This window comes from Poeciliopsis prolifica, unplaced genomic scaffold (assembly GCF_027474105.1).
Source record: "Poeciliopsis prolifica strain line A6 unplaced genomic scaffold, Auburn_PproV2 SCAFFOLD029, whole genome shotgun sequence".
In the NCBI taxonomy this organism is placed as follows: Eukaryota; Metazoa; Chordata; class Actinopteri; order Cyprinodontiformes; family Poeciliidae; genus Poeciliopsis; species Poeciliopsis prolifica.
This window is the reverse complement of record NW_026562404.1, coordinates 4120903-4148355: the sequence shown is the minus strand read 5'-3', so window position 1 is coordinate 4148355 and position 27453 is coordinate 4120903. Positions and strand designations below refer to the sequence as shown.

The following is a 27453-nucleotide window of genomic DNA, read 5'->3' as shown; positions in this document are numbered from 1 at the left end:
CCAGATGTAGAACATTTTTCCCCCTCCTTTGACGTCATAATTTGTTTATACACGTGACCTTAACGCTCCAATCGCGTTTCTCAAAAGACTCAGCAAGAAGCGGGAGAGCGGCCGGTCTCCGAATCTCGTCCTGTTTTCTTCCAAATTCCTGTCGTTTTTCTCGTCATGGCGGAGCCCAGTAAAAGACAGCGGCTCAGCCATGTCACCAGCGGCTCACAGACGGCCTCTGCGAGCCTCGCCCGGCGGCCCGAAGCAGCAGGAGAAGCTGGCTCCTTTGTGGAGGGCTCCATACTTCGCATCACGATGAAAAACTTCCTGTAAGTCGTGTTTCCTGCGCTGTCAGCTAGCTGCCGAGACCAACGGCTGTGAACTGAAACTGCCGCAGGAAGGAAAGCTAGCTTTTCTACGAACTATTCATGCATGTTGAAGTCTTTCATTTAAATCAGTCACCTCTCTTTGGAGAGGTTAACTGTATTTTGTATGTGTTAATAAGGAGATAGCGTACAAGCAGAAGAAAAGAAGATTGATGCTTGGATTTCAGATTGTTTTACTAATTAAAATCTTAAAAACTATCTGATAGGTTTATATTCCACCCCCTTTCACACCTGAATAAAATAAGAAAGCGACATATCATAATTCAGGCATCAGATGAAGAAATTCAAATATCTGATCATTTGTAAATACACTCCTCTTGTGGAATTTAATCTCAGTTTCAATCCAGCTGTTTTGCAGAGACATCATGTTTGTCAGTGAACATAAGTAAGCAAACGGCATCATAAAGTTGCAGAGAGGTGACAGAACAGATCTGAGCATCACATTCAGCATTGTTCGGTTGATTTTTTTTCTAGATCAAATTAGTATAGCAACTCTGTTAAACTATCAAAATATGGCTGTCCACCTTCAGACTAAGGAAAGGAGAGCAACAATCAACTTACAGTGAATCAGGACCTGCAGAAATCCATGGCTCAGCTGGGAAAATCTGATTTTCAGGAGAACTATTACTCGTACATGCCACCAATCTACCCGGGCAGTAAAACAGAAGGATTCCACTGTTTAAATAGGTAGAGAGAAGCCTCATGTATACTAGCAAAAATCCATACGGTGAACACAGCAGGTGCTCTGATCAGATGGGACCAAAATGTAAAATCTTGGACCACATGCAAATGAACTAACAAAGCAGTCTGCGCTTCACTCAAAACACACCAACGGTGAAACGGCACGCTGTAGGGAGGTGCCGTTTTTGTGCCGGAGGAGACAAGACTGACTTATATATTCACTTTGTTGCATGACGGTAAAGCTAAACATATTGCCAAAGAAAGGAAGGAGTGGTTTAGATGGAAGCCAGTGTGTCTGTTCAAATGGCTCAATCAAAGCCCAAACCTAAAATCTCATCAAAAACTTGCTGTTCACTGGGCCTCTGAATCCACTCCGACTAATAATTAATTGTTTTGCAAGAAAAAGTGGGCATAAAACTGCAAACTCGATCGTTGGGGCTGTAATTGCATTTAAAAGAGATTTATTAAGGCATGTATTTTATCATATAAAACCCCAATGCAACACATTACTTGAAGCTGTAACATGAGATAAGGTTCAAGGGGCTTCCATTCATTTGTAAAGGATTTGTATGATTCACTTCAGTACAAATACAGTCACAAGATGTTACCATTATTACTCATATTTTGCATGTTTGATAGTTTCCATTGTATGCCATCAGAATTAGAATTTTGGCTTGAATATGTTCTTCATCTTAAAACTGACGGAGCAGAACCAGACAGAGAGACAGAAAGTTTGCAACGCATCATCAGTCTTTATCAAAAGTGATTTTTCACTTGTGCGCTGACAAACTTAGATGTGTTCTCTTGTGCACTGACAGGACATACGACTACTCTGTGGTGCATCCTGGACCGAATCTCAACATGATTGTTGGAGCCAACGGAACCGGAAAGTCCAGCATCGTGTGTGCCATATGCCTGGTTCTGGCTGGCCGGACTGTAACTCTGGGCAGAGGAGACAAGGTAAAAAGAAAAATCCCAACCAAGGCGTCATGCATGATGAATCTATTTTGACCTTTAGTTTTTTAAATATGTGGTAGACAGCTGATGTAAATGATGCAGATATGAAACATTTTTGGCAATTAGTTGATGATTATCAACATGTGTTTAGGTTGGGGTGTATGTGAAACGTGGCTGTCAAAAAGGTTTCGTTGAGATAGAGCTGTAAGTGATAGTCTACGCTTTCATTTCACTAACACACCTTTGATTTTTAAGAAAGTTGCTACTAAATTCTTAATCTTTCATGTGGCCAAAATGTAACTTTTTATTGTGTAAATTCATATTGCTTTGTTTATAAAGGTTTAAAAATGGAGGTAATTTGGTAATTAGCCGAGAGATCCACGTGGAGAACAATCAGTCGCTTTGGATGCTCAATGGTGGAATCAGCAACCAGAAAAAAGTGGAGGAGGAGGTGAAGGCTCTCCAGATCCAAGTCAGCAACCTTTGCCAGTTTCTACCTCAGGTAGGCTGATGTAGAGTTTGATGAAATGGCTTTAAAAAAAAGAGTCTTCCATCCCCTTTAAGTATTATTACATTATAGTTTGAGTTCTTAATGTGTTTTATTGGCAGCTTGATATGACCGGAAGTGTGAAGTGAAATAAAAGTGACACATTGTTTATCTTTTACAAAATCCATAAAGTATGACGCATATTCAACAATGATACCCCCAAATAAAAAGCCTTCATATGTGGTAAATGAAGTTTCAGTGTTTCCCCCCACATTAGTATCAGACGGTTCGTTGATCCTTTGCAGGAAAAAGTTGGAGAGTTTGCAAAGATGTCCAAAATCGAACTTCTCGAGGCAACTGAGAAGTCAGTGGGACCTCCAGAAATGTACGAGTACCACTGCGAGCTCAAAAACTTCCGCAACAAAGAACGAGAACTGGAGGTAGGAAAGAGAAGATTAGATAATCCTCTAATTTCTGTATACAAGATGTCACGGTCAGTTAAACTGGATGCAGGTTTAGTGCTAGTTCTTGTGAACGTTACAAAGTTGGATCGGGTTTCTGATGTCTCGGGTTGTTTTTCTGCAGAACGTTGTGAAGGAGAAGGCGAGCTTCCTGGAAAAGGCCAAGCAGAGGAACGAGAGGAACAAGATCGACGTGAACCGTTATTACGAAAAGAAAAGGCACCTGGATGTCATTGAGTTGCTAGAAAAGAAGAAGCCGTGGGTGGTGAGTTGTTGAGACGATGCGCCCAACACAAAGAGGGAGGGAAGGGCAATTCAGACCAGTCGTGAAATAACCGTACTCTTTTGGCTGTGGGACTAGGAGTATGAGACCGCACGTAAGGAGCTGGAGGGCCTGAAAATGGAGCGGGAAGAGGCCAAAAAGCAGCTGTCCGCCCTGAGGCAGGCGCAGGCGCCCATGTTGAAGAAGATCCAGCAGATTGACGACCAGCTGAAGCCCAACGAGGCACAAATGAAGGCCAAGGTGAAAAAGTTATCAGGAATTTAATGATGCCTTTTCTGTTACATTTATGTTCTGTACTTTCTGTGACTTCTTGCTACAAGTGATTTATACGATATTAGAAAATTTAAGTAACTTAATTACAGTATTTCAAACATAACTATGTTATGCTTCATGTCCTGTCCCATTTTGTTCAACATCCATCCACCCTTACTTAACTTTCTATAATCTTTGATAATCATTAAAATGAGGTTTGTTTTTCAGACTGCAGCAATCAAAGACGCCTCTGTGAAGTGCAAACAGAAACAAGATCAGCTGGATCGGAAACACAAAGAGGCAAGACTAATTCTCCAACAAAAAAACGTCACTCGTTTGAACTTTTAAAAAAAGAGAGTACAACTAAACAGCAAAACGCAGGCAGTAACTTTCCGCGCGGCTCTCTCTCCTCTACAGATCGATGACATTAAGCAGAACCTGCGACTGAAGCAGACCGAAGAGGAGGACCACCAGAAGCGAATCAGTAACACCAGACGGACCATCGAGGACCTGAAGTTGGAGCTGGGCAAAATCAGCGACCAGCCGGACGTGACGCCTCAGATCAACGCCGTCAACACGGAGCTGAGGCGCATCCAGGTGGAGAGAGCTAAGATCGAAGGAGAGAGGGCGGATCTGCGCCGGGAGGGCGACAACATCAGCGCTGAGTCGAAAAGTCAGATTTCAAGTTTGATCTAGAAAAAAAAAATTGCAGGAACTTTTTTTTTTAAGTTGCACAATTTGCAAACATGGTTTTATTTTTTTGCTTATTTGTAGTGTTGGTAAGGAGGCTCAAGGACATGAACAACATGATGAACGCCAAAGAAGAGAAGCTGCGAGGACGCCACAGGGATACGCACGCTGCCCTCCAGTGGCTACGGAAGAACCGAGAGCTCTTTGAAGGAAATGTCCATGAACCCATGATGCTGGTGGTGAGCCCCACTCATACAGTTAGGGCCAGAAATATTTGGACAGTAACACAATATTTGTGAGTTGGGCTCTGCATGCCACCGCATTGGATTTGAAATGAAACCGCTACAACAGAATGCAAGTGCAGATTGTAACGTTTAATTTAAAGGGTTGAACAAAAATATGTGATAGAAAATGTAGGAATTGTACACATTTGTTTACAAACACTCCACATTTTAGGAGCTCAAAAGTAATTGGACATATAAACATAACCCAAACAAAAAAGTTTTTTCTCAATATTTTGTTGCGAATTTGGAGGCAATCACTGCCTTAAGTCTGGAACCCATGGACATCACCAAACGCTGGGTTTCCTCCTTCTTAATGCTTTGCCAGGCCTTTAAAGCCGCAGCCTTCAGGTCTTGCTTGTTAGTGGGTCTTTCCGTCTGAAGTCTGGATTTGAGCAAGTGAAATGCATGCTCAATTGGGTTAAGATCTGGTGATTGACTTGGCCATTGCAGAATATTCCACCTTTTTGCTCTCATGAACTCCTGGGTAGCTTTGGCTGTATGCTTGGGGTCATTATCCATCTGTACTGTGAAGCGCCGTCCGATCAACTTTGCAGCATTTGGCTGAATCTGGGCTGACAGTATATCCCGGTACACTTCAGAATTCATCCGGCTACTCTTGTCTGCTGTTATGTCATCAATAAACACAAGTGACCCAGTGCCATTGAAAGCCATGCAGGCCCATGCCATCACGTTGCCTCCACCATGTTTTACAGAGGATGTGGTGTGCCTTGGATCATGTGCCGTTCCCTTTCTTCTCCAAACTTTTTTCTTCCCATCATTCTGGTACAGGTTGATCTTTGTCTCATCTGTCCATAGAATACTTTTCCAGAACTGGGCTGGCTTCTTGAGGTGTTTTTGGGCAAATTTAACTCTGGCCTGTCTATTTTTGGAATTGATGAATGGTTTGCATCTATATGTGAACCCTTTGTATTTGCTTTCATGGAGTCTTCTCTTTACTGTTGACTTAGAGACAGATACATCTACTTCTCTGAGAGTGTTCTGGACCTCAGTTGATGTTGTGAACGGGTCCTTCTTCACCAAAGAAAGTATGCGGTGATAATCCACCACCGTTGTCTTCAGTGGACGCCCAGGCTTTTTTGAGTTCCCATGCTCACCAGTCAATTCCTTTTTCCTCAGAATGTACCAGACTGTTGATTTTGCTACTCCAATCATGTCTGCTATCTCTCTGATGGATTTTTTCTTTTTTTTCAGCCTCAGGATGTTCTGCTTCACCTCAATTGAGAGCTCCTTTGACCGCATGTTGTCTGGTCACAGCAACAGCTTCCAAATGCAAAACCACACACCTGGAAACAACCCCAGACCTTTTAACTACTTACTTGATTACAGGTTAACGAGGGAAAGGCCTTTTGAGTTACTTGCAGCCTTTGGAGTCCATTGTCCAATTACTTTTGGTCCCTTGAAAAAGAGGAGGCTCTGCATTACAGAGCTATGATTCCTAAACCCTTTCTCCGATTTGGATGTGGAAACTCTCATATTGCAGCTGGGAGTGTGCACTTTCAGCCCATATTATATATAAATTGTATTTCTGAACATATTTTTGTCAACAGCTAAAATAACAAAACCTGTGTCACTGTCCAAATATTTCTGGCCCTAACTGTATACTGTAGAAAAGACGGTTGGTATTTAGCAAAAGTCAGAAAAGTGCTGATTTTATACTAAGCTGAGAAGCTGAATTTGATTAAAAATCTCTGCATTATGTGTGATTTTTGCTTTTGGGCTTCAATTGTAACTCTTCCTTCTGACTTACAGGTGAATGTAAAGAATCCAGAATTTGCTAAGTATGTGGAGAACCACATCTCCTTCCATGACCTGCGGGCGTTCGTTTTCCAGAAGAAGGACGACATGGAGAAGTTTATGACCGAGGTCCGGGTTGCGCTCATCGTCTGACCTGCGGCTTCGACATTTCCTCTGACTGAGTCTAAAAGCAAAATTTCCTTTGCGACCACTCCTTGTCCACAGGTTCGCGACAAAATGAACTTGAAAGTCAACACCATTTCTGCTCCACCGGAGTCGTGCTCCAAGCGGGCGCCATCCCGAAACATCGAGTCCCTGAGGTGAGAGATTTTATTTTCCTGAAGGTCAAACTGTGTAACGAACACCGACTGTGTGTAGCCCGCGACCCAGGTAGATTGTATTAAATGTCCCTGAACAGGGACCCTGTGGAACGTAACTTTGTTCATTTTTCACACAAGTTTAACAAAAGTGGTCTAAGGTTTGTATGAGATGTCTGTACCACGATTTAGTGAAATATAATAAAATACATCACCATACTTTTGCATTTCTAAAGTTAGGAAGGTTTAAGGGACTTGATGACTTCTACAGATTCAAGACAAAGAATCCTTATCTCTATGAATATTTTATTAATTAGAGGCTTAAAGATGCATTTGATTCCTTCTTTTTTTGATTGGTCTGATTATGCAAAGAATTCAAATGAATTTCATCAACAAAGTGCATAATGGGTGGGCATTATATTTAAAACTGTGCACCTAGTGGTTTTCCAACTATCGAACTTGTTTGTATGAGCAGATTTCTCAGATTAGCAGTTATTATAGCGGTTTAAGAAACGTTTACGTTTGCAGGCGTTTTGGCTTCTTCACTTACCTCCGTGAGATGTTTGATGCTCCTGATGAGGTGATGAGTTACCTTTGCCTTCAGTACAAGGTGCACGATGTGCCAGTGGGAAACGAACAGACCAAAGCTCTCATCAAAACGGTACGATCCTGTTCTCATTTCTGTCCAGTCCTTCATAATACTTTCAAATAAATCAGAGGAAAATATTGTAATTCCCAGATAAGCCCGTCGCAGTAAAGAATTAATCAACTAATGACATATAAATTAAGATAGGCTCAACAATTTCCGTTCAGAAATTGAGCTGGTTTTATATTTTTTCAAGGGCATTTATGTTTATGGAGAAATTAATCCATTTTATTTATTGTTTTTGTTTTTTATTTTATTTAAGATTTCTTCCAGTTCCAATGTCAAGCGTTCCTTACAAATTAAAGTTTATTGGTCTTTGAGGCAGAGCAAACTTGCATTATTTTGCAATCTTGAATATAATGCTCGAAAATGGTCTCCAATAATATTATCGCTTATCGCACTAATTACTCGGACAATTTATCGTCCAGCAAAATGTGTTATTGTGGCAGGTCTATTCCAAAAATGCCATTTTAATGTTTTGTAACCAACATGGTGCATTTCTCTTGGTGTTTTTTAAGGAAGCGTTACCTTTCTATCAAATTTCTGTTTACGTTTTTAGGGAAGTCTCTACCTTATTGTTTTTAATGTTCTCTCAGGTGATTGAGGAGCCCTACCTTAAGGTGTTATACACAACAGACGAGAGGTACACTGTGAAAAGGTCCTTCTATTCCAACAAGATAAGCACCAGCAACTCGGCAGTGCACGCCTCTCAGTACCTCTCAATAACCGTGGATGCCGAGGAGAAACGGCAAGTGGAGCAGCAGATGAAGGTAAGAACTTCATATTAAAGCAAACCTGAAAGCAAAACCCAAACCCTTTCCGTCATGGTTCAGGAATCTTGGTTCAAATACAGAATGTTGGGTTTGCTTCTTCGGATTTCAACCAGTCTTGTTCATCCCTGTTCCAATTAGGCCTGCGAGTCAAGACTGCGAGAGATTGATGAGCAAATGAAGGGCCTGCAGAAGGAGGCTGCCGCTCTGGATCGCAAAGAGAACGAACTGTTATCAGAGAAGAAACGTCTCTCTGAGCTCAAGGGGAAGAGGAGACAACTGGAACAGAAAATCAGCACAAAACAGGACAGGTGAGCCTGTGGGGAAAGGACAGAGGGGTGTTTTTTTTTTTTTTTGTAAATATTGATATATTTTTATACTTTAATGAAAGCACATCTCTGTAAAGTGGCATAGATGGGGCGAATTTGAACTTTAAGAACAATCTAATCCTTTTCTTGTATGTTTTTTAGTCTGAAGCAGATGGAGCAGAATGTTGTCGATCTGAAAAAAGTTGAAGAGGAAACTAAAGAAAAAATTAAGGCAGTCAATTTCCTGAAGGTCACCATAGCTTCAGCAATGGTGGCCCAAATGAAGGTATGAAATATTCAACCTTGAAACAAAGCACGTTCAAGATTGCCCTGTGTTTCCTGTATGTGGGGGGTTTAAAGCCCTTAAAGATCTGTCATTTCTGTAATGCAATGTGTTCACATGCTGCAGAGCAACACTACACTGCACTGCGCATTAACACTTCCACCGTCTTCTCATCGTCTGCAGCTGAGAGCCAAGCTGACGATGGAGAAGGTGCATCTGGCTTTGGAGATGGCGGGGTTAACAGCAGAGAAGAACAAGCTGGAAAACGACTTCAGGGAAAGTGCCTCTGATTTTAAAACCATGGAAGTAAGAATAGCAACGCACCGCTGGACTGCTGTTGTATTTCTGCCGAGGATCTGGTGGCTCCGCCTTCATTTACCTTGTCATTGCAGCAAAGATGCAGCCGTCTGGAGCAGAGGAAGGTCCAGCTGACTGAACAGTGCAAAGGCCTGCTGAAGAGGGCGAAGTCCAACTGTCGGATGCAGCCAGACGAGGCGTTGTCAGAAGACCTGCGCCACGTTAGTCTTCATCCTCCCATCTTCATGTCTTCTGACAGAATGGCGTGAAAGCCTTTTGTGGCTGATGTATATTTATTAGCTGTTATGTTGATGCAGGCTTTCAGCAAACTGCCCGACACGCTGGATGAGGTCGATGCCATGCTGAACGAGGAACGCTCCAGAGCCGAGTGCTTCACTGGTCTCAGTGAAAGCGTAAGACGGTCAAAAACCTGTTTAATTTGGCGATTTGTAAAAACAGGGATTTTGTCACTAGTGAAGAAACCTAAGCTTATTATTGTGATTATTTCACAGCAAAAACACAAAACCTTAACTAGTAGTTTGGTATAGTGAAAATGTCTTTTGTACACTAAAATAAGACAAAACTAACTTACACATGGCTTTCTGGCAAGATGGATGAGCTTGTTTTAAGTAAATAATTCCTTAATGTTAATTAAAAAAAAGTACAAGGTACCCTGGCAAATAATTTCACATATGACAAAATGTCTTATTAGTGAAATGATCCACCAGTGTAACTATTACTTTTTCAATAAGTGTTAAGGAATTATGAACTTAAAACAAGCTCCTATAGCTTTTTGAAGTTACTTTTAATTTAGTTTTGTCTTTTTTCCATGTGAATGAAGATATTTTTACTAGAAAGTAGACCAAAAAGATTTTGTTTATGTGCAGTTTTTCATGTGTTGGGGTGTAAACATTTGTCCTGTTTGACCCTGTGGTGAAGGTTGTTGAGGAGTACAACAGGAGAGAGCAGGAGATCAAAAACCTGGAGAAAGAGCTTCAAAAAAAGACAGACTCCTTGAATGCCTACAGGCAGAATATATCTGAGGTGCGTCGTGTCATGAGCAGCAGTTCTACTGGATTTGTGTTGGCTGTAGTTTTTCTAACGGTGTGTGTGTGTCACAGGCGAAGGAACGCTGGCTGAACCCTCTGAAGCAGCTGGTGGAACAGATAAATGACAAGTTCAGTGACTTCTTCCGCTCCATGCAGTGTGCAGGAGAGGTGGATTTGCACTCAGAGAACGAGGTAAAAACAATCGGCGGTAAAACAAACTGCAGAGATAAATGATAATCCATGATCAAGAGCTTTATTCTAACAAGTGTGTGTGTTTTAAATATTAGAATCAATTATTATGTATGTAGATTGAACCAAATTTTAAATAAAAAGGTAAATGTCCTCGTGCACAAACTTTGTTGATCGGTCGGATTGTTTCATGTGTGCCGTCGCGCTCTCCTTCAGGAGGAGTACGACAAGTACGGGATCCGCATTCGTGTGAAGTTCCACAGCAGCACGCAGCTTCACGAGCTCACGGCGCACCATCAGAGCGGAGGAGAGCGCAGCGTCTCCACCATGCTTTATCTGATGGCCTTGCAGGAGCTGAACCGCTGCCCCTTCAGAGTGGTGGATGAGATCAACCAGGTACATGTCACTCCTAATTATACTTTCATTTACAGTATAATTGACAGCCTGATGTGAAATCGAAGTAAAAGGTGCGCCATAAAGAACTGCAACTGGAGAAAGTTTCTTAGACGAGTATCTATGTGTGTGTGTTTCGTTCCTAGGGAATGGATCCTGTAAATGAACGGAGAGTGTTTGACATTGTGGTCCGGACCGCCTGCAAAGAGACGACGTCTCAGTACTTCTTCATCACGCCAAAAGTAAGGATGTCTACTTGATTGACCGCAGTTTGTGTGTCACTCCCTGTTCTGCAGAGCAGCTTTTGTGAAATACTCGACCATTAATCTGTCTGTTTTTATTCTTATTATTTAGCTCATGACCATTTTGCGATTTAACTTAATATTTCTTGCCTATGAATAAAAATCTGCATCTCAACAGCTCTTGGACAAAAACCTGTTGTTTTCTGTTTTTGGCACCCTTCAGAGAAAGTTGTGTATATATATATATATATATATATATATATATATATATATATATATATATATATTTTTTTTTTTTTTTTTTTTTCTCTTAGGTTCTGAACTCTTAGTATTTTTGTTTGTCTTTTATCTGTAGCTGCTGCAGAATCTGCAGTACGCCGAGGAGATGACCATTCTCTGCGTCCACAACGGGCCTCACATGCTTCCTCCCAACGAATGGGACAAAACGGCTTTCATCCGACGCCGCCTCCAAAGAAAAACCAGGGCGTAAACCCAACACGGCTAAACAAATCTGGCACTGGGATGTTTTACACAGGGTTTAAAACTGGATGTTGTTTAGTTTTTCGTGCCTCGCTTACATCTTTGACTTTACGTTTTTATTTTTGTGGTTAACTAGACAGATTTAAAGTCACCATTTACTATTTGCACATTTCCACTTTCTCTTCAGTCTGTTTTGCATGAAGCAAAAAAAATGTAAGATGGTGTGATTATACATCTAAATAAATTGTTTTGTAAGTCAGTGAGTTTCTCTTTTATAAAAAGGAGACAAACTGAAATGTCCAAAACTACTTTTTTTTTTCCGTCTTGAAAAGACTGGAAGCACAGAAAAATTTAAGTCGAGGATAAAAGAGAATAAAATTAAAAGCAGAATTTCTGGAAAGCTTAAGGGGGATGACACCGATTTACATTTAGATGATGATCTCCATTTTGGGTGAGATTTTCTAGCGACACAACTGAACACAAATGGTAATTAAACATTTTTTGACGAGTTAATTTTGCTTTTTGAAACAAAACTTAAATGTCCTTTAACTAGATTCAGTTTTGCATTGTAATCCCCATTTCTTTCTTTGACATATGAAATTCAGGTATTAATTTACAAGTTTTTTTTAAGTCATGAGTATTTAAAGCATCTCTATTTTCTTAAGAAAAACCAGCCCAGATCTTTAAGTTTTATAGATATAGACTGATCAGTTTGTCCAAAAAAATAATAATAAAGTACTGAATTTATTCTTTTCTGCACTGCCAAATTAAAAGCCGCTTCAACTCTCTTCTTTTTCTACTTAGTGAATGTTTAGTTTTCACCAAGCCAAAAGAAAAAAAAAAATTAAGAGTATAGAGTATGAAAATGATATTACAGTAGACTGCATTGTTCTGTTTTTGGTTTGTTTAAGCACAACCAAAACAAGAAGCACAGACAGGACTGTTTTATTGTCAGGACTTCCTGGTTAGCAGCAGCAGTCATTAGTAGTTCTTGAAGCCTCCTCTGAAGCTGAAGTTCTAATTGCTGAGAAAGCAGAGCGCCTGCGAATATTTTCCTGTGGTGGAAGATGTTCATGTTCAAAATAAAATGACATTTACTTTTCAGAATGCGTTGATGTTGAATCAAGTATTAGCTGCTGTGTGTGCTGATCTCCTTACAACATTTTACCCGTCACGTCACGTAGTGGTAGGTGTTCCTCCTCGGGTCGACCCAAACTCTGATGCCGTTCTCTTGCTCTTGTTGCAGCTTGAGCTGCTTCTCTAACTTTTCCCTTTTCCTTCAGATTAAAAGAAAAAAAAGAATTACACGTGTTGAACTGCCTGAAACCCCCCCTGACACATCATCCCTCTCACCCACAGTTTGCCAACATTGACGGTTTCTCTCTGCAACAGCATTTCATTCTTGCTCCAGAATAAGGCTGTGTGGTGGTCGTAGACGGTATTCAGCTTGAAATCCAGGCTATCCTTAGGAACCTGAGGATGACAAAGGAGAAAGTTCCTCCTTTGAGATGTGAACGGGTGCTGGAGGTGGCTTTATCTGCACAGAGTAGCAAATGTTTTTTTTGTTTTGTTTTAATAAACAAGAAATGCAACGCTACTAATACCTGATTATTTTAATAAATACGGCTTCCTGACGGTGGACTTTGTCTGGTGTAATTCATCTGCCCATCACAATGTAAATTATGTCTATGTGTAGGCTTTTCTGTCGTTTTCTTTTTTTTTAAACTCTCATTGTGAGCCTCAGTGATCTTGCACATTTTACCCAACAAACCTCAACATATATCTACATGAACATTGTCATTTAAATGTTTTACACAACAGCAGGGCTGCTAAAATATATATGTTTTTTATGAGAATATAAAAATTGGATTTAACTGCACCACTTTATAGTTTGAAAGTATTAAATTGCTGTGCAATAAACAGCTATTTATTTACTCACTTTGTCAAAAGGGTAGGGCCTGCAAAAACCGGATACCTTCCACATAAGTTGGTTTAAAGCAATTTTCTTTTAATTTTTGTTGAATAATTGACGCATTATAAAAATTACACAACATCCTTTAGGATGTTGTGTAATTTTAACTCAGCAACAAATCGTCAGAGTGAAGAAAAGAAATGATTCAGGGGTCAACCTAAAAACTGGAAAAGCTTCTTCTTCTTTTTTTCCCCCTTTGTGAGTCACTTTCTCTCGTTTTAGCTAAAAACATGGAGCTGAAAAGCAAACCGCCTTCCCGCCGTCACTTCTCGCGACAGTCCCGCGTTAACGACCTCATAGCTCAGCCCACCTGCCGACGGCCGAGCTCGTCCCCCAGCGGCGGAGAAGAAGGGTTCGGATTCCGTCTCGACATGTCGAACGGCTGAGCGGAACCCGGAACCGGAGCCTGGACCTTTGCTGCTGTCACCAGAGACCGTGTGGCGAACTCCAGCGTTGCCTGGCAACCCGGTTTCCGGTTCGCTCAGAAGACATACGGGGATTTTGTCTGTTCTGAAGTTATGAATAAAGATTTTTTTTCCCATCCCTTTGCCAAAATGATCTTTAAGATAATTAAAATGTAAACGTCGTATTTACATTTTCACAAATATATGAATAAAATTGATGTTTCTCTTAATGTTTAATATAATAAAATAAAGATTGGATATTTCTCCTGATATTTAAACTTATTTACTCAGTTTTTTTTATTTAATTTTATTTTTTATCCTTGTCAAGTAAATATCTAGACTTAACATTTTAACTGTTTTATTTTAGGAAAAAGTGAGAAGAATGAACTCTTGAATGTTTGGTACTAAACTTTTAATAGAAAGGAAACAGAAAGGGAGCTTTCTTCTAATGCTAAATTATTTTAACAGTTTTGATGGGTGAAGCAAAATGTGAGGGGCGAGAGGGTTGAACTCTTTTCACATCACCTTGCAGAACATCTGGGCCAATCAGCTCGTCCTATTTGCTCCCAGTAAACCACACCTCTCACCGGTAGGCACCTGAGGGCCCAGGTCAACACTCCTGCATCACCACAGTGCTGCCAGAGCTGAGATGGGTCACCTGAGGATCTGCGCTCTTTCTGCTGTTTTATCGTGGCTGCTTTTCGCACACACCTCTGCAGATTTGCCCATGTGCAAAGAGGTGAGAAGATTTACACTATTGTTATCATCAGTTACTTTTTCTCCCCCCCCCTTGTTGATGTCAGCTGAGACAGATGGAGGGGTCATGAAATGCTGAGAGATGTTACAGTATGTTTGGATAATTTTGTAACTGGCAGAAATACTCAACTAACACCAAATTAAATATAAAGCAAGAAGTGCAAGTAATAATTTAGAATACATTGATGTTAAGAAATGCTTCCAATTATTTAAGTTGGGTATTTCGGAAGCTGTAACAACATTTTGGCTTTCCTGATGTGCTGTGTGAGGGGGGGAAAAAATGTTCATAGCAAGAGTTTGTATTGCAATCTGCTCCCATCTGTTGTTATGGTTATTAAACACTTGTTTTACGACAATGTCCATATGTTGCAGTGTGCTCTGCGCTCGCACCACCCTCCCTTATCTGTTTTCGGTTCGCATGAGAGCAGTTCATTTTCCTACCAGCCAAAACCGTCTTTATATCAGCCTACTCTGAGTCACAGTGTACTACGAGCAGCTTTACAGTTCTACTAGGTTTCTGTTATTTCTTAAAAGGTAAATTTACAAGTAATCCTGAACAGGTGAGTCTGTTTCCATGCCAGTTTCTTTGACCATGAAGAACAGCTGTCCCGATGACCTGTTGCCTTGGTTTCCCTCATGTTTGTTCATTGGAGGTGATTAAGTTAAGACCCATCTCCAGTTTGCTGCATTTTTACATTAGACGCCCCCAATGAAACACGCTAATTCCCTAAGGCCGGGGCTTTAACAGAAAAGCAGAGGCGGAGGAGTGCCAGTGCTGCTGTTTCTGTCAACTATTAATCCCACAAAGCAGCGATTGGCCCCCCGAGTGACCTTACCTGGACGATTACACCTTGTTGTTGACCAGAGACCAGATCTGCAGATTATGCAGAGCTGGGGGTGGTGTCACGTCCCAAAATACATCCCTTTGGCTCTGATCGGTTGAGCATAGTTAAAACGTTGTCCCTGCGCCGCTGCTGGTTCAAACAGCACTCTAACATTTGTAACATTTGTTTACTGAAGGACTGTAAGGATCAGCCTTTCTGCCGTTAGCTCAGCAAATAATCCCTGAAAAACCACAGAGCATCCTTGATAGGTTTAACAGCTGAAATGGCTCCAGAACAAATATTAGCCTATCCTTTTATTTGTTTAGGAGGCTGGCCTGGATAGAGGATTGAAATACCAGAAGTGCATAATGACCCAGTGATCTCATTTTTACAAACTGTATTATCTTTATTTATTACTTTCATTCTTGGTTGGTGATCTGTATTGTTTCACTCCTAGGTGATTGGTTTCAAGCTGTTTTTATTTGATTTATTTTTCTTAAAATGTTTTTTCCCTGAAATATTTGCATTCTTTTATAAACACACTTTGTGACGCTCTGTGTGAAAGTCACACCTGTGTTTTGCCTCTGCAGTCCGATTATCACTTTGAGTACACAGAGTGTGACGTACTCGGGTCGAGATGGAGGGTAGCGATTCCCAACAAAGCAGAGACATGCACGGGCCTCCCGGACCCAGTCAAAGGGACTCCCTGCAGTAAGTGACCACCGGGATCTGAAAACCTATTTTACACATTTACTGCCCTCTACATGTTCAATATATAGTGCTTGCAAAAATATATCAATAACTGTTTATATAATTGTTATAACCCCAAATGCATTTTTGGGTGACTTCATCTAGCTGATTGACAAAACATTGTCAGTCAGCATTGCGAAGTGGAAGGACAATTTTTTACATTGGTTTTCGAAATATTTTAAAAGTGTGCCATTCATGTATATTTAGCTCGCTTTGCAGTAAAAGTGGGCAAAAGGTTCATAGTAAAGGGTAGTTTTAAAATGACATCTAAAACTTTGGAGAAATTCATGGAGCACTTTTCAGTTCATCATCTGAAAATGGAAAGCGTACCAAACTTCACCTAAACTGAGTGTTTATCAGGGTAGGAGCCAAGAATCCCACGGTAACTCTAGAGGAGATGCAGGAATCCACAGCTCAGGTGGGACAATCCTCATGTTGTGGTGGTGCTTTGCAGATTTGACAAGAAGATGTCCGGCCTTCAAATAATCTGGCGAACCATTGTTTAAGACGACTTTAAAGAAATTCATTAAACTCTGATACGCTGGCAGATCACATTTAAATGAATTAGAGAGGGTTTAAACATTTGTAACAGCACTGCTTATCTAGGTTATCGTCATGTTTTCTTGTTTTTCCTGTGTTTAGCATTTTCTTGCAGGGAAGGAGAGTTCCTCAACATGCAGTCGCAGCAGTGCCAGAAGTGCGCTGCAGGCACCTACTCTTTAGGAACCAGCGTTGCGTTTGACGAGTGGGACGTCCTACCAAAGGGATTTATTACTCATGGGATGACAACAAGTGAGGGGAATGCCTTTATAAACTGTTCCAAGTGGGTATAAACAGTAACTGGTTGTAATATAAAATATTATTTATGGTTTAAGGCTTTCAGTAAACAGTTTCTGTTCTTGCAGCTCTACCTGGACAGCCAAGGGCGACTATGTAGCCTCCAACACAGATGAGTGCACTGCAACACTCTCTTATACTGTGAGCCTGAAGACACCTGGAGCCTTGTCCTTTGAATATTTCTACCCGGACAGCAGCATCTACTTTGAGTTCTTTGTAAGTGCAGAGGTTGTGTTACCGCTTCTGGTGTTGCGGGGGGAAAATTGAGGTAAAGGTTCCCGCTCCTCTTTAGGTTCAGAACGACGAGTGTCAGGCCACAGACTCTGACAGCCGCTGGATGAGGATTTCAGAGACCAACTGGAGCCACTACAAGGTTCGTCCACTTCAACGCAATTCATCTTCTTATAGACAAAAAAACTGATCCCCATCCCCTTCACATTTCCTCTCTACAGATAGAGCTGAGCACAGGCAACAATGTTCTGTACTGGAGAACCACAACGTTTTCTCTGCTGGGTAGTGCCGTCAAGCCTGTGCTGTTAAGAAACATCCAGGTCTCAGGTACATTAAAGCTTCCTATTTGTGTGTGCAGGGAGAACGAACGTTTAGTTTTCTTCCCCGACATCCTTTGTCTGTTAATGATTAATTGCTGATTGATCTTTTCCCTGCAGGGGTTGCCTACACGTCTGAGTGTTTCCACTGTAAGCCAGGCACACACAGCTCGACAGCAGGATCCGCCCGCTGCGCCCCCTGCCCTGCGGATACGTACTCCAACAAAGGGGCCACCGTTTGCCACGACTGTGAATCAGACAGCTATGCTGGTACACTTTTTGTTTTTTTCTTCTACTTATTTGCACTTAAACAATGTTGCCAGCATGCGACGTAGAACATTTGGTGCCCAGGAGGTGACTGACAGTTCTTATCACAAAATCTTAATGTGAGTTTTATTCTCTTTCACGTTTGTTCGCTCGGTTTTCACTTGTGTGTTTTGCCACCAGTATCTGGCTCAGGGAGCTGCAAGCCAAGGCCTGCATGCACGGAAAATGACTACTTTTACACCCACACCCCCTGTGACTCTGAGGGAAAGGTAATTATGGAAAACTGCCTTCTTTTGTGGTGCAAGCAGCTATAGAGAGGATATTTTTTGTAACCCACATTCAATGTAATTACATTTTGCTGGCTGTTTGGAGTGATTAGGACAAATATTCATAACCATTGAACTTTTCCCCATTTTGCCACATCAGTCTCGGTCATGGTCTTCAAATTTTGAAAGACAATGGTGGATTGCATTTGTATTTGGGCCCCTTTCAAACTTGTATCCTAGTGAAACTAAGAGGTAAATAGAGTCCATTTGAATGTAATATGATGCCAGCATAAATAAAGATATTCTTCAGCATCCCACAATGCAAACATATCAAATGTTGAGCAGATCATGTTTCATATGAAAAACTGTGTGTGACACAAAGTATATCACATGTCACCCACACTAAAACACCATCAAACCATATTCATATTTGTGTCTCAAAATGGTCCAATCAAAAAGCAAACCTAATCCAACTGAGAATCTATCACAAGATTTTAAAGCCATGTTTACAGATGGTTTTTACCCAACTTGACTGAGCTCAAGCTATTTAGTCAAACATTTAGTTTGTATATGTATGATAGACAGGAGATAGACACCTCAAAAGATTTGTAGCTTTAATTATAGCAGACAATTTACTGATTCAGAGGGTTTTGAATGCATATCCACAGCACACTTTGATTTTTTTGAAAACCAGATATCACTCTGCTTGACATTTATGAACTGCTTTGTGATGATGAGGATTTCATGTCGCATTATTCAAATTTGTGGCCGAATGTGAAAGGCTTAACATATTTAAATGCTTTTGTAAAACACTCTGACCTGACCATCTCAAACGTCCTGTTTCCATGTGTGTCTCAGACTCGGCTCATGTACAAATGGATCGAACCAAAGATTTGCAGTGAGACTGTCGAAGGAGCCGTGAAGCTGCCAGCGTCAGGGAAGAAGCAGATGTGCCCGCCGTGCAACCCGGGCTTCTCTGTGACTAACTCCTCAGCGTGTGAGCCCTGCAGCAACGATTCCTACTCAGATGGAAAAGGTTCATAATCAGTACTAACCATTTACTGTACTGTGACACTAATGCAAACACTCTCATACTGCAAAACCAAGCAAAATCGGAAAATCATATCTCGTTGAATATGTGACTGTGTCTTTGTGGAATGATTTATGTGCTGCATTGAGACTGCGTGTGCTACCCTACACTAACACAAAATGTTTTTTGTGTGCAGTTATTAATTGCTTCCAAATAAGTCAAGCAACCTAAGTTCACAACACATATGTCATCTACAAATAACTGTATTTCCACACTGATTTCTGAATATGCTAGAGTCTGGTTTAGGGATTCTGGTGAGTATGTTTTGTAATGCTAGGAGGGTTTTGCCATCGATTAACAAAAAAAAAAAAAAACATCTTGAAAATGGATTATTTAAAAGCAAGTGATTAATAAAACAGGCTTGAAGTCGATGTAATTATTTTTGCAAAGCTGCACCATGTGGTATTTAACAAAGAAAAATATTAAATATTACTAAAAATGTCACAAACTTAATCTAAACACTCATACAATAGAACTGGCAGTACCACCATGTCCTGACTATGCAGCTTTGTTGGTTCACAGTTTGTGAGAAGTGCCCTGTTGGCACAGAGCCATTGCTGGGATTTGAGTACAAATGGTGGACCACCATGCCGAGGAACATGGAGAGCTCCGTCCTCCACCAGGAGTTCAGCAACTCAGACCGAAGGACGGGTGAGAGAGCAGCTCCTAGTCCAGGGATATTTGAATTACTCTCAAAAACGGACGGTGTGTTAATGGATGAAACAACAAGAAGCAGAAGAATAGTTACAAAGCAAAACTTTAACATGCAGAAAGAAGATTATAGCTGCTCTGACCAGAGATTGGTTTGAAAATGTCAAAACGTAGTAAAACCTCCTGAATTTTCACAAGAATTGTACAAGATATGATTGGGGCAAAATGACCTGGGCGCAATCCGATTTAAGGTTTCTTTCTTCTTGGTTTTAGTTTGTGATGGTCAGGGTTTGAGTGTTGTTACTGTTGTTGCCGCTAATACAGTTTTGTAATGGCAGCATGGGAAGTGGCTGGAGAGTACATCTACACCACTCCGGGGGTTCAGGACACCGACTACCTGACACTGACCCTCCACGTTCCTGGATACAGGTGAGAATCTCCCAAATTAATTAGCATTTTGTAAGATGGTCCGACTTCAAGTAGTGCACAGCTGTAAAGTAAAAGAAAAATGGTGTACGGTTTTTGGTTTTAATGAGACCTTTTAATGAAACAATTCCAGGGGAATGGATAATTTACAAGGCATTGTATCTAAAGTCCAATAAATTGTTTCTTGACTCTATAAGGGCTCAGACCACGGGTAAAGACAATGAGATGAGTGCACTGTCTCGCATCACCTTTGTATTTGAAACCCTCTGTACGTCTGACTGCAAATTTTACTTCCTAGTGGTAAGTGAAGCTGTTGTTTTTTTTTTTCCCTGCAGTTGTTAGGAATTAATGTACAGCAGGTATATGTTAATAACTTGGGAGTATTTCTCTGCAGGGCTACAATAAGTGGAACAATTATTTAGTGGAGCAGTGGAAAGGCAGAAACAGCAAGCAGTCGTACTCCTACTTGATCCAGAGTAACAATACTGTCAGCTTCACCTGGACCTTTCAGCGCACCGAGGAATTCAGTTTGGTGAGACGCATCACACACCTTAATAATGCCAACATCCAAACATTTCCGGCTCTTATAAATCGTTCATCCTGTTGAAGTTCAGAGCTGACTATAAAGCTTAGGGAGCAAATCCTGACACTGAAGGGTGACATCTAGACCTACTCAAGATGAAATATGCAAACTGAAAACACAGTAAAATAATGTTCACTACCAATTTTCCCCAAAGATCTTGAGACTTTTAAATGAACTTCTGCGCCAACACACCTAAATCAAATGAATGGCTCATTACCAGGCTTCTGCAGCACTCGATAACACGCTGAGATGATAATTTTGCCATTTTATCCTGGTGGCTCTCGAGGACTGAAACTTTGTCACAAATCATTAAAATGTTTTTATTTTTCTCTGTCTCTTTTAGTTTTGAAAGTGTATAGTAATGCAAAGGTAGGATTTTATCACATTAAAAAGACATTTGTGACGATCAAAGGAACTGATTTATTTAGATTTTCATAATTTTAACTGGAAAACATTTTCATATAGCTGAGAAAGATGGGTTCAGAAAGAGGAACGTTGACATCTTTTCAAGAAAGACAATAATTCAGCCACCAAACCTATAATGTTGCTATTCAAACATCCCATTATAATTATGCTGTTTTGAAAGGATGCATATATGAAAATTTATTAGCTGCAGCAAGCAATAGGAGGTGATTAAGTTAGATGAAACATATTTAAGAGTGCTACTGCTGTACACTTAGATATGCTAATGCAAAAAAAAAACATTTTCAAATTTCTTGCACAATTGCTTTTACAAGCAGCTTCAATTCTCTGTAGAAATAATGTCTTCATTCCCTTCATTCGGTGTTCAGCTCTAGATGGCAGCCTTGAGCTGCATGGAAACCAAACTCTCTACTCCTCCTATCTTAATTGTATAAGGTTTGCCTTTTAGAGAAAAGCTTTGAATTGCATTATTTTCTGCAAAAATGTATACCACTTAGTGAGAAACTGCATTTCTGGCCCTCAGGAGAGGAACTTTAGCACCGATGCTGCAAAGATCTACTCCATCCACACCAATGTGATTGGAGGAGTGGCCTCTCAGTGTCGCCGCTGTGCTGTGACGCATGATAAGACTGACTCCTCCTGTGTTCCCTGCCCACCTGGACACTACATGGTCAATGCCACGGGAGCATGTGAGAGCTGTCCGCCAAACACCTACATCAGATCCAGTCAGCCTGTTGGAGAGGCAGCGTGCGTCCAGTGTGGACCGAACACAGAGAGAAACAGGGTGACATATTTTGGAGGGCATTTAAATTCCCACTCCTTTCTTCTTCTTCTTTTTCTTCACAAAGTTATGTTATCAGACTTACTTGTCAAATTAAACTCTAACCACAACTGTATTAGGATTGCATAATTTTATCGCAGCCAAGCAGATATGGAAAACAGTAAGTATAAAAATAGGTTTTGCAGAAATATAAGTCTTTCAACAATGAACTCCTCTTCTATTAAAATGTTAACTAGTGTGAGGTCAAGGAATAATGACACTGTGTATGAATTTACATGTTTTCCAAATAGACATCTTCACAATCTTAGCCCCCTTTACTTTGATTCTTCTAAATAAAACACAGTTGATTGTTAGAGATCACCTAACAATCACCAAAACATGAACATTCACATCCTGATAGGGTGAGAAGTTGAGCATTAATCAGAATAGAAGCGAATATGCTGATGGTAACTCTGGAGGAGCTGCACGGATCCTCAGCTCAGGTAGGAGAATCCACTAATTTGTCTTCATGGAAAGTCTGCCTAGAAGAAAACCTTTGCAGAAAAAAAGCCACGAGAAGTCCACTTGGCAGTTTGCCTCAAGCTATAGAGAAGGACAGAAGAAACGTGTTGAAAAGAGGAAGTTATAAAGAGCTGGATAAAACCAGTTTGATGCTCCAAAAGACTTGAGTTTTGGGTGGAGGTTCACTTTTTCAGATTGACAGCCATGCTAAAAACCAGAGCTGCAATGAAATGGTATGGATCAAACCATGTTAAGTTAGACTCCAGCCTTAAATCCGATGGGAATCTGTAGCCAGGCTCGAAAACATAGAATTACAGATGCAATCATGTAACATGTTCCACTATTTTAGTTGACTACTCTGTTTTATTTCTGGCTTTCCACTCAACCACAGGTAAAGCGCATACATGTAGATGTACATGTACTGGCCATAACTCTGACTTCTGATCTGCAGGCCTTCTCGGCTTGTCTCAGCGACTGCACATTCAGGGTTCAAAGCGGTGGAAAGGCTGTGCAGACCTACGATTTCTCTCCGCTGTCTAACGTCACCGGCGTCACCGGCAGTCCGCGTTTCACCAACAGAGGCCTGCGGTATTTTCATCACTTCAATCTGAATCTGTGCGGGAGAGAGGTACGAAAGTGACCCTTAAAGTTCTTTATTGCTAAAAGTTGTTGTGTGATTTGAGAGTGTTGCTCCCAAAGAGTCGAGTGCCAGCCTCCTGTGTGGACAACGTAACGGAGAGTGGGAAAGTGGTCAAAGGCTACGTCTGTCAGTCCACCGTGGTTCCTTCTGACATCCGCAGTCAGAGCATGGTGTCCTCACAGCCATTCGTCATTGGCGACACACTCATTGGTATGGAGCTAATCTACGGTTTTCAACTGATCTAATTGAATAAACATGTTTGAGCATTTTTTAAATTCCGAGCTAAAAACAAATTAGGCGTTTCTCTGTTTCTATAAGAAAGGGGAAACGGATGAAGTTTTAGACTGTGGAGATGAACAGGCTACAGATCAAAGTAACTGAAAATAGCTTAGTAGATAAAAAAGAAAGAAAAGTAGACAAATGTTACTGTATGGGATACCATATGTGGCAAAAACATGTTATAAGCCAAATATAAGCAGGATTTTTTATGCTGGTTTGTAGGGAAAGGGTACTGTGAGTTTCCACCTGTGTGGTTTAAATAGTTTGAAACTATTTTTTATCTGACTATTTACGTCAAAGTTTACAAAAAAAAAGAAGGAAAAAAAAAAGAAGAAAAGCTTAGAATTTTAGATCTAATTTCCTTTTGAGTTTTCCAGCTTCCAGTTTCAGTTTTAATGTGATGGGGGATTTTATTTACTAATTTCTGATATGGCTTTTTAAATTTTTTTCCCAAGTGTCAATTATCAAATATTAGTATAATGACAATGACCAGAACAGCTTAGCAGTATGTGAGCTCTAACTCACTGGGTACAAGGTGACAAAGGCTTATTTTACTTTATTTTTTAATTTGATTTCATAAATAAAAGAATATAAAGAGAATATTGTGGATGAAGGAGACAGAGCGCTCCTCCATCCAACATTAGACATACTTTGTGTTCTGGAGTTACTAGAACAGAAAATGTTGAAGCATTTGAATTGTGTCATGTGATCAAACTGGTAATAATGTTTGTGTTTCATTTCGAAGGTGTGACTACCGAGACAACTCTGGGAGGCATCTCCTCTCCATCGTGGATGTTCCCTCCAGCTTCACTTCAGCTGCCAGATGTCATATTCTATTACAAGTAAACAAAATGACAAATACTCACTTCATTGGAACTTAATGCTATGATCATACAAAGATAATATTTAGGAATGTTCTTGTTTGCTTAACTACTTTGGGTGAAGTTAGGACCTAATTATCCACAGTATTTTTTTCAGCTATACTCTGCAAACAAAAAGATGTTTTCTAGTTTATACAGTAACAGATTCATTTTAGATTATATATAGATGTATTTTTAACTCGATTTAATACAGTTTAAAATTTGCTCCATGCCGAACTCCATCAACATTATGCCTGTGATCTTTGCAGGTCCAGTGATACAACCCAAGCTTGCAAACAGGGCAGGTCAGCCACTGTCAGACTTCGATGCAACCCCACAGCCAACATTAAAGACCCCATCACGCTGCCCAGGTGCTGCACAAATTACCTGAGCTCAACTTCTGACCTTTCATTTACACACACATAGTCTAACAGCCACATTATTCACCATCATTTGACGTATTAACCTCCCTGACGCCGACCTGCGCTAAAGAGACACTCTGAAAAGCCTGCGATTTTATCTCTGACCTTGTTTCCCTTCACAGTAAATGTTCTGAGGGGACATGTGATGGTTGCACGTTTCACTTCCTGTGGGAGAGCCAGCACGCATGCCCGCTGTGCACCACAGATCACTACCGTGAGATTGTAAGCGTTTGCATCCAGGGGATCCAGGTATCAAACTTGACTCATCAATCAAAGCGTATTTATGTATCAAGATGGCACAGTCAAATTGCAATTTAATCAAGAATTTGTGGTTAAACCTCATCGCTTCTCCTCAGATACGTTGGAGTTTGTGATATGATAAACTGTATGAAAGTCCAAATGTTTGGCAGCTTCTTAACTAGAGCTGACTTTAAATGTGAGGAAATCTGACTGTGTCTTTCAGAGAACCACCTATGTGTGGCAGCAGCCTCTGCAGTGTTACGGAGGAGAATCCCTGCCACCACAAAAAGTCAGCGCTTGTGTGACTATGGATTTCTGGCTCAAGCTTGGCGTTTCCATAGGACTGGTTGCTGCTTTTCTTCTCATCAGCCTCAGTTGTTATTTTTGGAAGAAGACGCGCAAGTTAGACCAAGACTTTTTAAACATCCTTTCACATCTTGTGACATATAATGTGCTCAAGGACGTTTGCATGTACAGGCCATGACCAAATCCTTTGTAATAGATGTTATCTGATTATTTCTATTTGTCAGGCTGCAGTATAAATACTCCAGGCTGATGATGAACTCTGAAGGTAAAGAGTGTGAGCTACCGACTGCTGACAGCTGTGCAATAATGGAGGGAGAAGACGCTGAGGATGAACTCATGGATCTCACTCATAAATCCTTCTTTACCAAGATAAAGTCTTTCTCACGAGAGGTCAGTGACTGTCCCATTTACATTTAAATTTACATGATGTTCAATATCACCTTTAATATTGTCGCTGTTTTCACAGAGAACGTCAGATGGATTTGACTCGGTTCCACTCAAATCTTCTTACCGGCACCAACAAGAGGATGAAGAGGAGGAGGACCTATGATGCTGAAAGAGGATGACAAGTAGCTCTTTGAACACTGAAGAAGCCTTCAGTTTTAAAGTTTCAATGTTGGAGCATATGTTGAGAGTTTTTGTAAAGTAAAACAGAGTACTTAACAAGTTTCAAAATTTTTTTCTGACAAGTTTCACTGAGAATGTTTATTTTCTCTTTTATCTCACATGATAAAATTCTAAATCTGAAGTTAAAGTGCAAAATGTCTACACAGGTATTTGCTGTGATTTTTAAACACGACTGAAACTTGAATATAGTTACGTTTTATATGGATTTGTAAAGCCCATCATTTTAATGTATTCAAAATGGAGATACATTTATTTGCCCTCCTTTAATTATTTCATTTGATCAGTTTGCTTTTTAAGTTTCATAAAGTTATTTCGCCAGTATGTGAATTTGATTTCATATTAATGTTCCATGTACCTTGTAACGTAAATTCTTTCTTGTTAAGCACAGTAAAGAAGGACATTGTAAGAATCATCACCAACACTTGATATGACCATTTATTCTTGTTCTCATTATCGGGCCAGATAATATGATAAAATGTTTTTCACCCATAATTGAGACATACTTTTACTTATATTTTTACTTCAGTTCCTTTTTACTGCTGTGGATAACATGAAAACTGAAATGATTGAAATGGAGATTTTATTTGGTGTCTCATGCAACTCCAACTCTGAGTTTGAGATGTATATTAGGAGGTTTTACTGTATCCTTCAACATAAGAGATTTTTCCCCGTTTGGATGAGGTGTCATTATTTTCCACAGTTTTTCAAATTGTTGAATGTGGTTATTTTATTTCCTTTGGTTTAAAATCAGGTTAAGTTCTTTGTTCAGTCAAGTTTGTTTTAGCTCTATATGAATTTATTTAGTTTTTACTGCTGCCTTCTACATTATCACATAAAAATATATCATCAGCAGTTAAATTGAAAAATGTATGCTTCCTTCAAGTGCTTATTTTAAAATGCGTCATTTGATGGATTCATTTTCTTTTAAACCCATTTCAATATTAAGAAGCCCTTCTTTTTCTTTTTTCTGCATATTTTTCTATTTTTCTTGTCTGGTGAGAAAACCAAAATGAGTAGGAAACTCCACCCAGCAGGATCTGCGGAAGCTAAGTCTGAAGAAAAAGTTCATAAGGGAGTTTTACTGTATTGTTTTTGTTACACTCCACATCTCGTTCTTTGCAACATTTCCCAATGTGGGTTGCAGGACAGTGCTGTGTTTAACATTGTGTCTGGTTACATTGTATCCCAAAGACTGCATGGTTCAGTGGGTGTAGAAAAAGGATGTTTTTCATAATTTTAAATCTCACTTTTCATTTATTTGTTATATATATTTTTTTCTTTTGAAAACTAAATAATTGGAATGGAAAATTAAATTTGTTATATTAGTATGTCCGTACAGGCTTCAGGTACTCATTGTGAAATGGAATATTCAATTTATTGGATCCAAATTACATCCTGGGAATTTTTCCCCAATTTCCACACTTTATAAAATTATGTTAAATATAATTATTTTCTCTCTGCATGTGAGGATCTACATCTGGATTGCACTTCCAGCAGTTTGACAAATATTATTTTTTATGTATTTTTCGGGCCAAAATTACATAAACAAATATGTTGTCCAAAATGTTTCAAATATTTTGAGCAAAATTATATTTTCATATAACAGGACTCACTTTTCAGATGATGTGAAATCTATTGTCAGATAAAATCAATTTTTATGTTGTCCTTTTAATATTCAGTAATTAATAAGATTTATGTAAACTGCTATTTAAAAAAAAATAATTCTTCCTTTTTTTCACACAAAAATGAAAGATTTTTTTGTCTCCGGTTACTATTGGTTTCAGTTTGCGACTCTTCGTGAA

At 40.0% G+C, this 27453-nt stretch overlaps 3 protein-coding genes across 3 annotated transcripts; 2 read left to right on the top strand and 1 right to left on the bottom strand.

Annotated features, from left to right (window-relative positions):
* The first annotated feature begins 73 nt into the window (after positions 1–73).
* smc5 (structural maintenance of chromosomes 5) lies at positions 74–11457 on the top strand. The gene is made up of 24 exons (XM_055049667.1): positions 74–317; positions 1874–2015; positions 2164–2216; positions 2352–2514; positions 2805–2939; positions 3085–3225; positions 3322–3483; positions 3724–3795; positions 3913–4168; positions 4270–4424; positions 6240–6353; positions 6450–6544; positions 7070–7202; positions 7784–7957; positions 8099–8268; positions 8428–8551; positions 8732–8854; positions 8941–9066; positions 9163–9258; positions 9785–9889; positions 9967–10086; positions 10300–10479; positions 10623–10718; positions 11074–11457. Exons 1-24 carry the CDS (start codon positions 166–168, stop codon positions 11206–11208), a joined length of 3222 nt encoding a protein of 1073 aa, XP_054905642.1. The 5' UTR covers positions 74–165; the 3' UTR covers positions 11209–11457.
* Positions 11458–12125: 668 nt separating this feature from the next.
* cfap276 (cilia and flagella associated protein 276) lies at positions 12126–13640 on the bottom strand. Its single transcript, XM_055049669.1, has 4 exons — positions 13481–13640; positions 12556–12671; positions 12357–12475; positions 12126–12253 (listed from the first exon to the last, which is right to left on the bottom strand). The coding sequence occupies exons 1-3, from the start codon at positions 13541–13543 to the stop codon at positions 12370–12372; spliced, it is 285 nt and encodes a 94-aa protein (XP_054905644.1). The 5' UTR covers positions 13544–13640; the 3' UTR covers positions 12126–12253; positions 12357–12369.
* A 578-nt stretch (positions 13641–14218) lies between these two features.
* Positions 14219–27173, top strand: elapor1 (endosome-lysosome associated apoptosis and autophagy regulator 1). The gene is made up of 22 exons (XM_055049668.1): positions 14219–14313; positions 15745–15865; positions 16547–16727; positions 16810–16957; positions 17034–17114; positions 17194–17299; positions 17410–17559; positions 17737–17825; positions 18681–18858; positions 19435–19563; positions 19902–19992; positions 20187–20289; positions 20384–20521; positions 21519–21779; positions 22729–22905; positions 22977–23127; positions 23942–24038; positions 24326–24427; positions 24601–24727; positions 24942–25120; positions 25249–25414; positions 25491–27173. The coding sequence occupies exons 1-22, from the start codon at positions 14224–14226 to the stop codon at positions 25572–25574; spliced, it is 2949 nt and encodes a 982-aa protein (XP_054905643.1). The 5' UTR covers positions 14219–14223; the 3' UTR covers positions 25575–27173.
* Positions 27174–27453: the final 280 nt, after the last annotated feature.